Source organism: Semicossyphus pulcher, unplaced genomic scaffold, assembly GCF_022749685.1.
Source record: "Semicossyphus pulcher isolate SPU_LCO1_2020_fin unplaced genomic scaffold, fSemPul1.0.p SCAF_26, whole genome shotgun sequence".
Lineage (NCBI taxonomy): Eukaryota > Metazoa > Chordata > Actinopteri > Labriformes > Labridae > Semicossyphus > Semicossyphus pulcher.
In genome coordinates, this window is record NW_027211700.1 from 735,544 (window position 1) to 753,893 (window position 18,350).

Below are 18,350 nucleotides of genomic sequence, written 5' to 3' on the forward strand. Positions count from 1 at the left end.
CATTAATTCCCTTGGAGTTCACAGACCAAATGCAGCCTTTCAATTCTATGCTGATGATGGTCATTTATCGCTAAAGCTTTTGAGTATCTTCAGCATGCATTTGGAAGAGTACAAGGGCAAGAACAGCTTTGTCAGCTGCAACTTGTTCTAAATGCAGAAAAAACAAAACATATGTTTTTCACATCTTCAAGAACAGTAAGATCAGCATTGCTTGTTACCAGCAACGGTTCACAAATAGAGTTGGTATCCACTTTTAAATATATTTAAAGATCATATTCAGTATGTCACAAACAAGCTGAAGCTTTTACTTTCCAAACAAGTCTTGTTTTTCTTTCCATGGTGGAACTGGTGGAGTCTACCTTTTTACCTGTCATTGATTATCGTGATGTATTGTACATGAATGCCTCTGCTCAATGTCTTCATTTGCTGGATAGTGTGTATCATAGGGCACTGAGGTTCATTACAAACTGTGGCTCTCTTACTCACCACTGCCTTTTGTACTCACAAGTGAACTGGCCTTCTTTATGTACACGCTGCCTAAATCACTGGTATGTTTTCATTTACAAAGCTCCTCTTGGTAAAATTCCCACCTATTCATCTTCTCTGTTAATTCATAATGATTGTTAATTACTTTCTCCGCTCTCAGAACTTTTGACATTTAGTTGTTCCCAAAGTCTGAACCGAATTGGGAAAGAGAGCCTTCAGATTCTCTGCTCCGACTGCATGTGTTTAAAAGGATGGTAAAATAGTCAAAAGACTATCGAGTCCAGGCTGTCTGTGAGAAAATGTTTTATCTAATCATTTATAATGTCAGTAAATCTATGTGCTTTCATGTTGACATGTTTTAATTGTTGAAACCTTGTTGCTGCTGTTCTTGGCCAGGTCGCCTTGCAAAAGAGATCTTTTATCTCAGTGGGACAAATCTGGTTAAATAAAGGCTAAATAAAAATAAAAAATAAGTAAAAGAAACGTAATAAATAAGTGGTTAAAATAACTTGGATAGACTTGTAACATTCAGTGTTCGCAGTACGATGAAAGAGGATGACGCTTGATTCCTCAGCTGGACAGTGCTCTGTGTCTGCCTGATGTTTCAGCTCTTTGCCAACACGTTAACAACTTCAACAGGGTTGGCAGTTGAGACCTTTGCATAATGGTGCACTGAGAGCGATTTCTAGGTCACATGTGAAGGACGGAGGAGACAAGGAGGCAAAGATATAAACATAAGAAAAGCCCAGAGACACAGAAAGAAAAGACACAAATACGTCAATATGGTCTTTACATGTTCTTCTTCCACCAGCCAAAAGGAAAAAGACTGAAACATAGTGGCTGTAAGATGAAAAAAACATTCATCTGGTTCTGTAAAACAGCAGTGAATTTGCTGGGTTCAAAGATCATCAGGTAGGCTATAGGTATTGAAGTGGATAAGACATTGTTTGAAGCAGTTGTTTAATGATTGAACTTCAGAGAAAATTCTGCAGGTCAACCGTCACCCAAAGTGAACTTAATCTTCAAATGTGTTTATTGACTTTCTGGGGTCACATGATGGCTGGCTTTTGTTGTTGGCGGTCAGCCTCACCAGGTCAGATACTCTTCAAGGCTCCTTTTGTCCATCTGGTTTTCTCGAACATGGGTTCAACTTTCCTTCTTTTTTCTCCCCTCTCAGGGAAACCCCAGCCTAACAATTCTCCATTAAGATTTGTAAACAAACAAGCCCAATACAGTTCTTCCACTCAGGACACAGAAAACATCATTTCTCTAATGTTAAAGCAACATTCAGAGCTGTCAGCTGAGAGCAGAATATTTTTTTAACTTGTTAAATACATTTTAAGCAACAGTTTACTTTTTACATGTAAATATAAAACAAATAGTAAATTAAAGTTAAATAAAGCTTTTCATGTTTTTTCACTCTCATAATATGACAATTACTTTACATTTTAAAGTTGTAGCTAATTTTAGCCACGATAACAATTTTGTAAATATGTCAAATTAAACTATTAAAACAGCTATATACTTTTATTTTACAAAACGTTCAATATAAACATCATTATTTCTATATGATGTAGCCCTGAGCGCACAAACAACATAATTCAGGGGGAAAAGATCCTTCTCTCTACTACCAGTTGGTGGCGGTAAGGCGCCATTTTGTTGTCCGTCAAATAAGGAAGTGGATTGAAAAAAAAACAACAACATCAAGGGGCGGTTTTAATAGTATCACCATGACAACGGTGCTGACGTAGATGGGGCCCCTCCCACTGCTTGACATAGCTCTCCCTCGGTAGAAAATAGCTCGGTATCTTTCAGTCAGAAGCCATTATCCAAGGGTCGTCCTACTATCTACTACAGTTAATTACTATAATAAACGTGTCAGGACGCTTTTATCAACAGCCGAGCAGAATAAAACTGAATTTAACAGTAAAATAAAGTATATTGTCGAGTAAATAAAGAAAAGACATTGACATCGGTCGGACGTTAAGCTTTGCGGAGGGATATAACCGACTTTAGCTCTCACCAGAAGAGGAAACTCCGCCATCTGATTCCGCTCTATTTCTATTATTTCCGTTTTACAGTACGTGCTCGGCTTATTTTCTCTTAGGTCAGTGTCCTTATTTAGATGGCAAGCTTCCCAGACTCTGTACACGAAAATGATATAGGTGAGTAAAAACCTTTTTATAAAAATATTTATAATTGATCTGTGGGTAGGCTGGTCCTCCTGCGAGAACGACGCTAACGTCTACTTAACCGTTTGTTGTCCGTTCAAAGTTAACCTCTGATTAACGGTCCTTTGTAACTGTAACATAATATTAAACCAAATTGATAGAATAAAATATAAGCTAGCTAAACTGTTCTATTGCCACAAGACAATACGTGGCGTGCTGAGGTGGGCTGCAGTGGGCATTCTTTGGTGTAAGCTAATGTAACAGCTCAGTAGCTAATTATGTCGCCTTCAAAACGATAAATTAAGCTAGTTTACTTCGGGGCGGTTTGTTATGTAATGGTGTTGTATTTTCTGTTCTGCACGGTGTGAAACTTTAACCGAACCTCCGGGTTTAGCATTTCAGCCGCCGTCACGGTTTGGCGTTAGCTATCCGCATGTCTGTGAAACTGTACGCGCCGTCTGCGTTTGATAACGGAGGGAACATCGCCCGGTTTAACCTGCCGTAACGTTAATGTCTACCTAGTACATTTCAGTGTAGTGTAGTTAGTTTGTTTTTGTCCCACTCTCCATGCTTAACATTAGTGGTTATAGATTAATTTCCTCCTCGCTGGCTTGCAGCGCAGTCTTGCAGCGCAGACTCTTCCCTCCCCCACAGCATAGCCTTGCTTCATTGAGGAGACGGACGCTACGTGCGGAACGTGACAGCACATAGCTTTGTATTGACTGTAAATCAACTGCCACATAGTGTGTCTGAAATGTTTCTTAGCTATTTACATTGTTCTAGCGTCTTTACCAAAATAAATAGAATAAACAGTTTCACAACTGAAATGTGAATGTAAGAGCTATTCTGTTAAACAATTTAGCTACTTCCACCCTTTTTAGCTGCAGCATTATACTTCCTTTAATCGATTAGTTGGCAAAAACTAAATTTGTCCCATCGGGTTGAGACAGTCCAGATTCTCTTATTCCAGCTTCCTAACTGTGATGATTTCTTGTTTCTTTCCTCCTCTTTGCAAATCTTTCGGTTGTGGATAAAACATTTGACAACATTTTTCTCAATTTTCTAACATTTGTAAAACCATAAAACCAACTGATTAAGCAACCAAGTAAAAGACAGATTAATCCACAATTAAAGTAGCAATAAACTGCAGCCCTTCACACTACTTTAACCCCCATTAGCCTGTCAGACTTACCTGTAAATGGGGATGCACCAATACTGATGCCAGTATCAGATGATGAAAATGAAACATGTTTTTAAAGTCACTATGAGAACTGAAATTATATTATTAAGTACTCATATCGGCAAGTACCCAAATGTAAGTACTTGTAGTTGGTCTGAAAATAAGTGGTATTGGTGCATCCCTACCTGTAAAGGAAACTTATAAAATCATTATTAATCACCAAGCTCTGTACAAAATGCATTTATTATATTATTGTTATTTCACCTCTTATGAAACACTTTTACGGTGATATTGTTCTGTGTTAAGTTTAACTTCTTTTCCTCTGATGTTCAGTCTTTGAGTCTTTGAGCTCCAGAAAGTTGTTGTGAAATTTCATAGAGGAAAGTCTGCCAGTGCAGAAAGAGGTTAAGTAATGGCTGTAAAAAGAGTTTATTTAGCTGACAGTTTCTTCTTAAAAACTCTTATGAGCTTGGTAATTGTTTATTTTAGTTATATTATTAGGATTTTTTGTCTTGTAAAGTTTCACACCTGTACCAATGTTTGGTTGTCCAATCAAAAGCCTGCGTCAGTGCCAGGCCCTCTCCTGTGTGCGTCAGTGGAGAAGCCTCTTGGCGGTTATGGGAGCACCTGTGGGTGTGTTCCTGTTAATAAGTGATCGCATCGATCGCTGCTGCTGATGTGACGGGGTGTTTGTTGTTTTGCAGGTAAGGCTAAGTTCATCGGTGAACTCCGGGTGCCTGTTGCTCCCTTTGACCAGAAGTCTGGGCGCGAGGCTTGGACCGTCGCCTTCGCACCTAATGGTTCCTACTTCGCTTGGTCTCAGGGGCATCGCATTGTGAGGCTCATTCCCTGGACACAATGCCTGAAGAACTTGTAAGTATTATGTAAAGTCAAATGCACCCTGTTACCGCCAATCCTTTTAATATAGCAACTGTGATTAAACATTAACACCCTAATTTATATTTCCTTCAAACTGGCCACATTCCTTCAGGGTTTTCTTATTTTATTTTGAATTATATCTCCCAGATTTTATGAGTCTTCCAGGTGATATTTAGGCATCCTAAGCACCACAGGAATTATCTTCTGAAAATGACTGGATTTCAGACCAGTCTCAAGACCTCCAGCTACCAATGTTTCAAAAAGTCACTCACTAGAAAACGCAGGACAATCTACTGAGCTCTACTGATCAGCTGACTTTGTGGTGGTGCCTTTAATAATGACTTCTTGTTCCCCCTTTATTCTGTGGATGATTTACAATCTCATATCCTGCCAATAATGTTCTTTTCCAATAACACAGCCAACCCCTTTTAAAGTTCCCCACAGTTTTTACATTTAAATAATCTTCACCAAATGAAAGGTGCGGACACAGCAGGACAGTTGGAAAGTTGGGTTGATCCTTTGTCTCGTTGTGGTCCGTAATGCTGCGTTCACGCGGGTTCAGGCAGACGATGGTATCATTTTTGTTGACAAGAGCTGAAGGAAAAACACGTGCAACAAGAAGCCAATCATTCTCATAATACAATTTAACGTCTCCTTTTTCAGAACAAACATTAACCAGGGAAACTCCAACTGCAGTTCTCCTTTTACTATCATGTTAATAAATGAATAACTTCACCTTTTGGAGGGACTTTAAGTTTGCAGTCAAATATCAACAAAACACTGCACTTAAAGCTACATGCAGGAGTAGAATAGTGATATTAAAATAAAGATTACATTTATTTGATACAATTCTTATCCAAATGAAATCGCTCATGTTTCCCTTTGCCATGTTACTGTTCCATTCTGTTGGACTCTTTGTTATTTCACATGCCGTTTTGTCTACTGTCTGAATCTCTGAGAATGAAGCTAAAACCTTTTATGAAGTCAAACCCTGCAGCACACTTTAAACTCTGAAGTTAATTATAATCTATAACCTTAAGTTTCTAAAATGTAAAATGTTGATTTACGGTCTAATTAAATCCTGGAGGTGACGCGGTGGTAAAAGTCTACAAGGCGGTGCCAGTAATGAATCCTGTGAGAATGACATGTCCCCGCATACTGTGTCCTAGACCAGGTCAAATAGTTTTTTCATTACTTTATGTTTTAAATTCCTTTTGACTTTTTGTTTTTAATTCAGTTTAGTTTTAATTAGTTTTTAATGCTGGTTTGTTTGTTTAGTTTATTTTTTACTGGATCCTCTTTAGGGGCGAAATCAATTAAAAAGTGCATGAAATATATCAACAAAGACAAAAACGAAAGACTTTTTCTGTCGGATTTTATTTTAGTAAGTTCGGTAAAGACTTAAAGTTATGTCATTAAATCATCTCGTAAATACAGAGGACACAGTTTAAGATAAAACATATTCTCTGAAGTTCAGTTAAAGAATGATGAAATAGTTTCCAAACATCGAGCGATCTCCAGCACAATGATTAATGCAATCCCACATACAGAAGATTGTCTGTTCCCGGGCCGGCTCCGGGGGGCAGATAAGGGGGATGTTCAATCTGTACGTAGGTGCTGCTCCGTGTCTGTCTACCTCTGCTGTCGCAGTTCCTCTATTTATTTTATTTCAGTTTAAAACTGGATGTTAAAAACTCCCTCTATCCTCCCCTCACCCCCCACCTCTCCCCCAAACCCATCTCCACACCTCCCCCTTATCCTCAGAAGTTCTCCCCTGAACCCCCCCTGAACTTAGTCAAGTCAAGTACGCCTGTCTGCAGTTATTGGTGATAAATCACTGGAGTTATGTAAACCAGGAATTTCCCCTGAAGTGAACAGGAAGCTGAACTTGGTCTCTATTTAGTCTTATGTAACTCACTGATTTTCCTCAGTGGAGGTCAGTGAAGAGAATTATTCTCATACATGAGATACCCCAACTTTTATTCATCCCTCCGGTGGGCTTATTAGCGCCAGGTAACATAAAGTGTGGAAATGTTCTGGAGAAGCAGAAAGTGGAGAAAGTTACCACTGTGCGTTTTGTCATAAAATCTGACGTCTGAGGTGTCGACTGCTCGGTTCCATCTGCAGTGAGGAAAGTAGCTGTGATGCTGTTAAAGCTACAGAATCCATAGTTATAGTGTTATATATTTGTTCTCTTAGAGAAAAAGTCACATAACATAAAGTAAGTAGTGTTTGGGGAACCTGTGAACATCCCTCAGGGTCCCTCAGAGTCTCAGAGAGGTTCTCCTCAGTGCCGAGGACACGGGGCCCTTATTATCAGCTTCTTCTCTGCTCAACAGGTTCTTTTTTCTCTTTCAAAGAGGCCTTGTGACTCTGAGAGCCACACTTTGAAACCGTCTGTAGAACAAGTGCTCGTTGTTCCCAAACATCAGGCTGTGGCTGCTGAGCTGCTGTTTTCCTGCTGTGCCAACAGATACTTAACTTTGCAGCTCACTGTTTCCTCTGTGAAAACACAGTCAGGGTTTTTCCATCAGCCTGGGTTGGCTTTGCTATCTAGAGATAATATTCTTTATTAAAAACGGGGCACATTCAGTGGATCAGTTCTTAACACTGGAGGACAGACTAGCAGAAGCTCTCGCTGTGCTCCGTGAGCAGCACAGCTGTAACACGTCATCAGTGTAAACACGTTACCTCTGAGAGCTCTGCAGTGGAAAAACACCGAGCTGTCTCCTGCTGACCTCCTTCTGTATTTGTCTCTGTAGTTCTCTGGGCCAAGTTGGGGAGGGCACCGATGCTCCGAGCCCCCGACGTCTGTCCCGTCAGAACAGCGATGGAGGACAGAACGTCCTGGCGGCTGGCGTGCCCCGCGAACACACCATCGACTGCGGTGACATTGTGTGGGGGCTTGCCTTTGGCTCGTCAGTGCCGGAGAAGCAGAGCCGCTGCGTGAACATCGAGTGGCATCGCTTCAAGTTCGGTCAGGACCAGCTGCTGCTCGCGACGGGCCTCAACAACGGACGCATCAAGATCTGGGATGTTTACACTGGTGAGGAAACACTTTGTTTTACCTTCATTAGCTGGTAGAAAGTTCTGTTTAAATCAACCCTGTGTTGAATCCGACGGCTCGTTGCAGGAAAACTGTTGCTGAATCTGATGGACCACACTGATGTGGTGCGAGACTTGACCTTTGCCCCTGATGGCAGCCTCATGCTGGTCTCTGCATCCAGAGATAAGACCCTGCGAGTGTGGGACCTCAAAGATGATGGTACGGAGATTAGCCTTCTATGTTTTTTATTAGCACTTTCCTTTTATCCTTTTCCTTGCTTCTCTTTCTTTCTCTTCTTCCCCGTCACAATGAGCTGATAACAGAATCATGTGACCTTTTTGTTTCTACATCTGGGGCTGTTGACAGATGAAATACCAGCCCAGCTCTGAGAGCTATAAATCAGTTTGAAAGAGTGATACAAATCTCCGACCAGGCTGAACATGAGAACAGTTTTTATATACACAGAGAAAACACTGACCTGATGAGGGTCCCAGGTCTGCAGCATGGTCTGCATTAACCTCTCACTGCAGTGCTGCTTTAAAACAAGCTCTCTCTGAAGCACACACAGATCATGTGGGCTGTGGCCTCTGCAGAGGGAGGGCGGGTGAGGCCCTGTGCATGGCACTAGCTTTGTGACCTACATTCCTGTTATACATTGTTCAGGAGTGTTTTGAAATCACATCCTGTTTATGCATTCAGTCCAACAAGTGCTAGAATTCGGAGTGAGTTAGTAATGTTAGTAAGTCTCATTATATCCTGCATTTATTGATCGTTTGCTGCTGAAAATAGTCCCCAAAACAAATGCACCGTTTATTTATGTTGCAGTAACATTTTCTGCTTCTTTCTTTAAGTTATTGAAAGAAAAGCATTGTTCATTTCTGTATTTTCGTAGGTAAGAAAATACAGAAATGTCTCCAAGACGAGTTTGAAGTTTAAATATTTAAAATGAGTATGACTCATATTTTCTGCATCCTGATAGCTGAATGAGTAAGATGCCTCTGCTCTGCTCGGGGATCCAGGTTCCTATCATATCCTGTCTCTTTTCACAGTATGACTCACTCTGTGTGTTTAGTAAGGAACATCCTTCGTCTGATGTATTTTGTGTCTTTCAGGGAACATGGTGAAGGTTCTGCGGGGGCATCAGAACTGGGTGTACTGCAGCGCCTTCTCCCCCGACTCCAGCATCCTCTGCTCCGTCGGCGCCGGCAAAGCAGTACGTATACAAGTTCCTGTTTACTTACCTGTGTTTGTTTTGCTTGTTGTGATCAGTAATGCTCAATCAACCTACAAATGAAACGCTCCCCATCTGCCCCGCCCTCCATTATGCAGAGCTAATGTGCCTGGTGTTATGATAAGTTGAGCTACCTGCTTCTAGATTCTGTTTGTTTTTTCTTTGCAATGGACAGAAGGGCTTTGGTGTTCTGAAGTTTGCATGCAGAGCAGAAAACTGTTAACTTACTTCATCATAAAATCTGATTTATACTGAAATGGGGAAGACCAGAACTAAACCTATAACTGTTTGAAGATTCCCCCTGTTACATTTAAACGTACTCTTATGAACCCTCATGTTAACGTAGCATATGAACAACGGTCAGATAAGAAACATGTGAAAAGTATGACCTCCATGTTTGTGGCTGTAGATTCCACCTTTATCTACCTACAATGTGTGAGCTGTAGTTGAATGTGAATGGAGGTAGACATGGTGGTAGCTTTGTTAGGCTGTGTGTGTCCCTACAAAGTGTGTCTTGCTCTCCCTGTCACAGGTGGTGGCAGAGCTCAGTGTGTGATTGGTTTTGAAGGGAGCGCCGCGCTGACATTTTGAGCAGCCGGTGTAAACCGGGGACGCACAGTGCGCAATGCCCAAAGGCCTGGCCAGGGGCAGCCTGGCACCTGACCCGCAAGGTCAATCTGTACGTAGGTGCTGCTCCGTGTCTGTCTACCTCTGCTGTCGCAGTTCCTCTATTTATTTTATTTCAGTTTAAAACTGGATGTTAAAAACTCCCTCTATCCTCCCCTCACCCCCCACCTCTCTCCCAAACCCATCTCCACACCTCCCCCTTATCTTCAAATAGCTCCGCCCTCTTTCTGCACACACTAGCTTCTCTTTATTACAGGATCTTTTACTGTCAGTGTAAATGTTTGCCCTGTAAACTATCAACACAGCTCAGCAACAGCTAAAGTTTAACACACAGCCTGCCCCCCCTCACTGTCACTGTTAGCCAGCAGCTTCCACTGCTTTAACCTTACACCCCGCCTGTCATGGAAACACTGTGCAGGCCTCACATACAGAAATACTCTGAAGTATTGTTTTGTGCCTTTTCAGAGCTGTTTGCCTAAAGCACTGAGAAAAACAGTCATTAAACTGGCCATGTGGTAACTTTCCCATTAAGTGTTCTGTGGCCTGTACAGCTTTCATAAAGGGCCTTTGAGAGTTTCTGCTGCTGGCAGCAATAGTGCAACAACAATAAATTACACTGTTCATCCACATTTCTCCATCTGCATATGTGTGATGAAAAACACTGTTTAGAAAACCATCAGAGAAAATGTCGCTTCTGTTTTTTAACCTCATTTGTGAAACTAGAAAATGAGGAAAAAGGAGAAACTCTGAAAACAGAACCATCAGTCCTCATGTGACTTATGATTTTATGTAATCATTAACTTGTTCACAAACAGTGTTTGCACAACAAGTTCTTACATTTCTAACCACAAACAGTGACATGGTGCAGGAGTTATAATAACTAGTTATCTCATGATATATTACTCAGAGAAAATACATTAATACTATAAATCAGATGTTTAAAGCAAAAGGGCTTACAGATGATGATTATGTGTGTGTACTGTATGTATGTTTGTGTGTGTGTGTGTGTGTGTGTGTGTGTGTGTGTGTGTGTGTTTGTGCGTGTGCGTGTGTGTATGCTTATATGTACTTTGCCAGAGGTGTCGATCCTTTGGCCATAAAATATTCTTTTCTCTTGCAGTATCTGTCTCTCTTCGTAGGCTTCTGCCGGAGGTGCGAGCCTTTTGTAAACAGTGAACTAAAACTCTGAAAGGGGAAACCAGTGGAGTAACATTATGTTACCTTAAGTTACTACTTGTTTTATTTTCTCTTTTTTTGTGTAGCCTCTTTATGATAAAATAGTGGAAGTATTAATTTAGACTATTTAATGATGTATTGATACTAATGTATTAAACTATAATGTTGTAGTTTAGTACTGTTATAATGAGATGTTAAAACTAATGTGAACGTAGGTGAAGTGTTGCATTTTGATTTAGCCTTGCTGCTTGTGTAGCATGTGCTCTTTGTTTGTATGGCCTGGTTAAAGGTTACAAAGCTTTACATAACTCTGTTTAATTCTCCTTTAATTCCTATTGTAATTTAATTTGTGCATAAAGTAATAATTAAGTGTAACGTTGCACATTTTTTCCATCACAAATCACTGCATGGGCTATAACAGTCCCCTCTTCACGTTGCAGGTGTTCCTATGGAACATGGATAAGTACACGTTGATCCGGAAGCTGGAGGGGCACCACAATGATGTGGTGTCATGTGAGTTTTCACCAGATGGGGCGCTGTTGGCCACCGCCTCTTATGACACCCGCGTCATCGTGTGGGACCACCACAAGGGCACCATCCTGCTGGAACTGGGGTAAGAAATGCACACAGTGTGGGAGCCATGGTTCTGCTATTAACAAGCTTTATTTATTCTTATCAACTAGCTTTAAAACTAGCTTTTAATTAACTTGGCTAGTTAGCTAGCTTTAGAAATTCGCTTTACTTAGCTTCATTAACTTGCTTAACTGGCAGCTTAACTAGTCTCTATGACTAGTGTTATTTCTAACTTTACTTAGCCTCTCTTAGCTTTATTATACAGCTTATTATATAGCTTTAAAACAGCCTTACTGACTTTTGTTGCTAGCTTTACTAAGCTTTGTTAACTAGCTTCACTGCTAGCTTTACTAAGCTTTGTTAACTAGCTTCACTGCTAGCTTTACTAAGCTTTGTTAACTAGCTTCACTGCTAGCTTTACTAAGCTTTGTTAACTAGCTTCACTGCTAGTTTCACTAAGCTTCACTAACTAACTTCACTGCTAGCTTTAATATCCTCATTAACTAGCATCACTGCTAGCTTTACTAAGCTTTGTTAACTAGCTTCACTGCTAGCTGTACTGACCTTTATTGACTAGCTTAACTAGCTTTATGGCTAGTTTTGTCTTCATCTCACCATCCTGGCTGGAGTATGTTTAGTTGTGGTATCAAGTTAAAGCTCACAGTCAGCCTTGAGATTACGTTGATGCTTCAGTATTGTTTTATTTAGTCGTCTATTTATTCTTTTATGACATACTTTGGGCCACTTTGCTCTTCTGTGACTGTGCTCATATCGTGGATCAAAGCACTCACAGGAAAGGGTTAATGCTAAAACAAAATCAGCCTCTGATGGTGCCACATCAAATAAGGGTGGTGTCGCCTAATGAATGTGTAACGTTTGTTTGTTTTGTTCCTCAATAATAAGTGTGCTCAGTTACATAAGATGAACTTAAATGTTCTGTCTTCTACAAACAGTCGATGTTTGTTCACTGCTGTTATTTAACTTTCTCTCTCTCTCTTTCGTCGCTCTGCAGCCATCTCTTCCCTCCTCCTTCACCCATTTTTGCTGGAGGGGCAAACGACCGCTGGGTTCGCTCTGTGAGCTTCTGCCCCGACGGACGCCACATTGCCAGCATCACTGACGACAGGTGAGACACTGACGGGACAGTAAAAGTTATTTCCCTTAAAGACTCTTTATTAATCGAAGTGGGAATCGACCTGAGGCCGGACGATACGATATTATTGCAATACTTGATTTTACATTTTGCCATAGGAGTCTTTTTGTTAACTGTCTGTGTGTTCATCTTAAATCACTTATTTTTACTGCATCAAAAAGGAGATTTTCAAGCAGTCAGACTGACCAACAACATCACAAGAACCTCACAGAAATGCACCGACAAACTTTATTACGATTGCAAACTTGTGTAAACACTTCATAATATCACAGGGATTTGAGCTATGCAACTTGCACAAAAAGAGTTTGCAGTGCCTTAGCTTAAACATTTTGAAAGGCTTATGTGCAATATGTACGTCAAAATGTATACGATAGAAGAAGGACACCCTTTGTTGGTGTAGCTAAACAATATTGCCTTACAATTCTTTCCTCTATCGATTTGACACAACTGTGCCCTTTTACATCTTTGTGTTGGATTTCACTCGGGTATTTGGAGGATCTCTTGGTTTAACTTCAGAGGAACGTCAGATGTTTTGATGACTTTGAGAATAAACCCACAAAATCACAAATTGCTGAAATCCCAGATGAAGTTTTTACAGCTCTGGGATCTGAAGTCTGGTGGTGTTGCAACATGTTTCAGCAGCAGATAAACCTCTGCACTGTCTGCAACACTTCCATTTCAAATCATCTAAATCCTAAACGTGCCATTTGAGCCTGCACTAAGCTACACGTGTGGAGCCGTGTGAACTCCTGTATGCATGTTTGCTCACTGCAGCACGTGTCTGGCGCCTGTTGGTGCACACAGGCTGACGGTGAACAGCACACGGCTGCAGAAAAGCTTCTCTGTTTGCTGCAGTTTGTTTTTAAATCTCACAGGGAGTCATGAGTCTTAATGGAGCGACTGTATGTTGGTCTGTTTGGACGGATCACATGACTGTCACAAGGTAGCTATTAATCACTCTGACCACTGGCTGACCAAGCTCTGAATTGTTGGTGGAAAAAATGTGCAGGAGGAAGCTGTGGGGGGAAAACGGGGCAGACCTCCCACCGAAAGTTAGCAGGAAAACACTGCAAGACACAAAGCTCTGATCTGCAGGGTAACAGCTGAGTCTAAGTTAATTAGAATAAGATGCATGATCAGATCAGAATGTAGAGAGTAACAGTAAAAGATTCACTCAACATACCTGAAACTCTACCTCAGTACAGGAGAGTATTTATAGTGTTACTTCCTGCCTCCGCACACAATACACAAACCCACCGTGTCTGTGGCAGAGCGGTTAGTGTCGTTAGCATCACCTGGACATTTCTTACTATGAAAATAGTAAAGATCAGTTAATGACCGGCGGGTCCTTCTGTCCGTCTCTGTCCTCTCAGGCTGGTGCGTTTCTGGAGCATCGAGGAAAAAGCTCCTCAGGCCATCGCCTCTCTGTCTAACGGCCTCTGCTGTGCCTTCACTGCTGAAGGAAGTGTCCTTGCTGCTGGGTGAGTAACATGTTCACACACACACACACACACACACACACACACACACACACACACACACACACACACTACCTCTGTCACATCACCGAGCAGTCGAGGAAACCAGTTCTCCAGGTTTTATCTTGGCTCCCTGCATGTGTTCCTGGTTTTGTTTGGTTTTGGTCTGAACTCTGCTCTCGTGATGTTCCCGTGTTAAACATCCTCTTCCTGTTTGCTCCTCTTCTTCTTCTTCTTCTTCTTCTCCTCCTCCTCCTCCTGCTCTACAGGACTCGTGATGGCAGCGTGCACTTCTGGGAGAGTCCTCGCAGCGTTGCCAGTCTGCAGCACATTTGCAGGATGTCTCTGCGCCGGGTGATGACCACGCAGCAGGTGGAGTCCCTCGCCATTCCCACGCCACTCCGCGACTACCTGACCTACAAAGTAATCTAAACACCACCCCCACCCACAACCAGTCACCCACCTGCACCTGCCGCAGGAAACGCTGGAAAACCAACGAATCCCTTACAAACAGTTTTTCATGGAACTTTATTGAACAGACGATGAGGACAGGAGGCAGAGTTACTCCCCTCCCCCACACCCGCTCACAGCTGGATATCGTGTTGTTTTGTACATATTTATTTTTATAAGTGCTTTATTAAATGTGTGCTGGGGCCAGCGCACCATCCAGCCTGTAAGGTCAACTTATTTCTGGGGCCTCCTGCCCCCCTTCATATCAGTGTGATACCTGTAAGTGTTCAGCAGGCGCACTCTACAACACTTATTGTGAGAAGCTGAGCAGTGGTGCTCTCTCTAAATGTTTCCTGTTTGCAGGTGGGCGAGTTAAAGGGAAGACGCATGTGACCTACTGAGACTGTGAACAGACATGTCTTTACTGTCTATCATTGAATGGCTCAAAACAAACTCAACATCAAACAGTATTCACAGCACGCCGCACAATCACTTAGCACGCGTACGTCAGCAGACCCAGAACAGTCTGCTGTTTGGTCTCACTGAAAACACACAGAGTGAGACCTCTTCATGCGTTGTTACAGTAAAATAGAGCCAATATTTGCTCTTGCAGATATATTAATAGTGAATGTCAGCCGGTACAGTAAATGAGAACCTGAAGTACAGAACTGCCAAAGATGTTGTGAAACAGAGTCACCACTCTGTAGTTTTTTTTACTGTAAAATAATCCGTCGTGTATTATTCCTAGTTTTGTTTGGTTGACTAACAAATTCAAGGGAACCTAAAAATGCTCGTTATAAGATGTAAGAGTCTTTGTAACCCTGCAGGGCTCCAACAACACCCAATACATAAACACTCATTAAGCATGGCTCATCCAGACTTACACTCTCGGACTGATTGGTTTTGAACATTTACAAGTGAAAGTTAATTAATAGAATTTGGTGTAAAGTTTAAATATAGTTCTAAACGCTGCTGTGACCAAACCTTCTTTCTGCTTTAAACCCGCCCTCAGGAGTTACTTCTTCTGTGTCTGTAGTTTTATTCACAATCACACAGATCTTTGCTGATTACGTCTCGCTGGGCCGCTGCTTTGATATCTAATAGAAACATAACAAAGCTAGGGAAGGAGACGGATAATGGATGTAAACAAAGTGTTCCCTTTGCAGAGGTTTATGAAGGAATACATTCAACACGAGGAATGTACAAAGAACTTTTCTTTTAAAATTCCTCCTAATGTTTGCTAACGAACTTCTTGAACCGGCTGACTTCAGAGTCTCAGTAAACTGTTCTGCTCCCTCCCACGGTCCACCTTAAAGTCTCAGAACGGCGACATAAATGGCAAACATATGCTTGAGTTTACGTGTGTGTGTGTGTGTGTGTGTGTGTGTGTGTGTGTGTGTGTGTGTGTGTGTGTGTGTGTGTGTGTGTGTGTGTGTGTGTGTGTGTGTGTGTGTGTGTGTGTGTGTGTGTGTGTGTGTGTGTGTGTGTATTTGTGTGTTGCCTTGCGGGGCAGTAAAAAGCCTTGAGACCTGAGTGTTGTTTCATGACTTCACACTAAAGCAAAGCACCTCTGCCGCTTAACTGCCATCTTTCTCTGAACCTGTATCAGTGTCCTGTTTATATATGTATATAAAATGTATCATGTCTATAAACATATCGAGGTTGAGGCCTTTTTTCCACTTTATTTTGTCATTTATATTCAGTTCTTAATGTATTTTTTTTGTCCTTTAAATGTGAAAAAGTCGACATGTCTTACTGCTTAAACCCAGAGTGAGAGGTGTGTTAGGTTGGACCGCAGACGACACGTTCAAGAAACCCTGAAAGTTTGCAGATCAGTCCGACTCGGCCCCCTTCACCTTTTTTTCTATCTTCTGTTTCTCGCTCGGTTTCTGATTGCAGAGAGGAGGTGTGAGCGTGATGGTGTCAGAGCAGCTGTCGGAGCTGAAGCCAAAGGTTCCTCTTTCAGATTATATCAGACTCGAGTTGGTTTCATACTTTCCTGCTGACTAGTGGAGGAGTGTCTCTCATTAAGGGTCTGCGGGGGTCGCAGTTTATACAGACTGTAAAATCTTCCTCAGTGAGAGGCGGAATCAAGCAGTTAATATATCTCATGTATATGAATGTATAAAGCTCCTGCAGTTCTCTTGTAAATTGGTGTGCGAGCGTTTCAATAAAGACTTTTGGACAATAAAGTTTTTTTGTTTTTTTATTTGGTACAAAAAACAGTTTGGGTCTCTATAGCTCATTTCTCTCTTCATGACAACTGTACGGGGAGAATCTTTATACAGCTCACTTGTTTACATTATATTAAGGCTTACAGTGATGCAGCATTAGGGGCGTGGCCTCTTTGAGTGACAGCTGGGAGCTGCTAGCTGTCTGCTAGGTGTCCCCTCAGCTAACTCAGTCACTGAACGTAACCTCTGGGCCGTGTCTGTGCTGTTGGAGCCTTTTGGAGATTTGTTCATGTAAATATCAGACAGATAATCTGTGTGTGCGCTTTATTGGACGAACAGACCGTCTAACACGTCTCACACACTGTTTCTACACTTATTTATATGTTAGCAGTGATTAGCAGCTACCTGTGTGTGTGCTCACCGTACATGGTTAGCTCTTTCAGTGTTTGTCACACTCATCTATTTGTGGCGACCCGTGCATGGAGTCTGGACTGTTGTTGGATTTTCCCTGCAGCTTATGAGCCATGTGCACTGACAGTATAACTCTGATAGCTTGGTGTTTACTAACTCCTCGCCTGTTTGCTGCTCCGCCCTCCCGTCCAAATATGGTCACTTCTGGCTCCAGAAAACCAACGTGGTGGCGACCAAAATACTGAACGGGTGACATGGTGGTGGCTGCGTCTATAAATAAAACCATGCCACTGTCCAAACCAATCAGACATCCTCCTCACCACCCGGCCCACCTGGACATAAAGAGTTAGCCATGTGAGATCCCCATAACGAGACGCCCTCCATATCTCAGCAGGAACACAACCTGCCAGAGAACGTTTGGCCTCAGCTCCGACTGACAGAACTCGCCAAGAACACAGAACACAGCAGCTCAGCCCTCGGCACAGAACCACGACACTAAACGCTCACTCTCCCGTCTATGTCGCCTCTGTCCCACACCTGTGAACACGACACCTGAAGATCACCTGGAGGGAATACAGTCTCCTCTGTCTAAAGTGTCCACATGGACTCAAGGATGAGTGAGTTCAGCTGTACAGTGCGGTCAAAGGTCCAGAAAGAAGCAGAGCAGGCAGATGCACATGTACAGCCCAGTCATTTGGTTTGAACTTAAGTCCCGCCTCTAAGCAGGCGAATGGCCAATCAAAGTTTGGAGTGGCCAATCAGATCTCATTGGCTCATACCACTGGACACACCCTGAGCAGGAAGTAATAGATCAATTAAAAATGTTTGTTTTCTTGTGATAACGAGGATCGCTGAGATAACAGCGTGTTTTCTTTAGATAACAGCCTGTTATCTGCTCTCACACTGTGTGACTAACAACATTATCTTAGTGTCAGTAAACAATCACAACATATCATGACAAACATTACAGTTAATGAACAGTTAGTTTACGATGTTGTTCATGATATCAGAATAATGTTGGACTAGAGGGAGCGAGAGAGTCCAGAGTCCCGTCAGAACTGAGTCAGATGCTAATATGATTCATAAACAATGCTGCTTCCTGTCCCTCACTCTCGTTCGTACAGTGTCGGCGAGGAGACTGTGGCTACAGCAGAGCGGGACGTGTGAAGGTACGGTATGGCTCTTATCAGCTGAATGGAACACAGCCCTGTGCGCCGTGTGCGCATGAATGCTGATCGGGTTTATTATTGACCCGGACTGTTAATACCTGCAGTCGTTAAGGAGGAGGACACGTACGCACACAGAGCGACCCCCC

The 18,350-nt window shown here is 42.2% G+C and overlaps 1 protein-coding gene across 1 annotated transcript; it reads left to right on the top strand.

Moving 5' to 3' along the window:
• Positions 1–2,260: 2,260 nt before the first annotated feature.
• Positions 2,261–16,636, top strand: wsb1 (WD repeat and SOCS box containing 1). Its single transcript, XM_069676562.1, has 9 exons — positions 2,261–2,651; positions 4,542–4,710; positions 7,479–7,762; positions 7,850–7,981; positions 8,875–8,975; positions 11,237–11,409; positions 12,382–12,495; positions 13,896–14,003; positions 14,270–16,636. The coding sequence occupies exons 1-9, from the start codon at positions 2,612–2,614 to the stop codon at positions 14,430–14,432; spliced, it is 1,284 nt and encodes a 427-aa protein (XP_069532663.1). The 5' UTR covers positions 2,261–2,611; the 3' UTR covers positions 14,433–16,636.
• The last annotated feature ends 1,714 nt before the right edge of the window (positions 16,637–18,350 follow it).

Excerpts from the sequence above, each read along its gene's own strand:
- wsb1 (XM_069676562.1), top strand. The coding sequence starts at position 2,612 with ATGGCAAGCTTCCCAGACTCTGTACACGAAAATGATATAG. Across the intron at positions 4,711-7,478 it reads ACACAATGCCTGAAGAACTT|TTCTCTGGGCCAAGTTGGGG; the intron begins GTAAGTATTATG and ends TTGTCTCTGTAG. Across the intron at positions 12,496-13,895 it reads GCCAGCATCACTGACGACAG|GCTGGTGCGTTTCTGGAGCA; the intron begins GTGAGACACTGA and ends CTGTCCTCTCAG.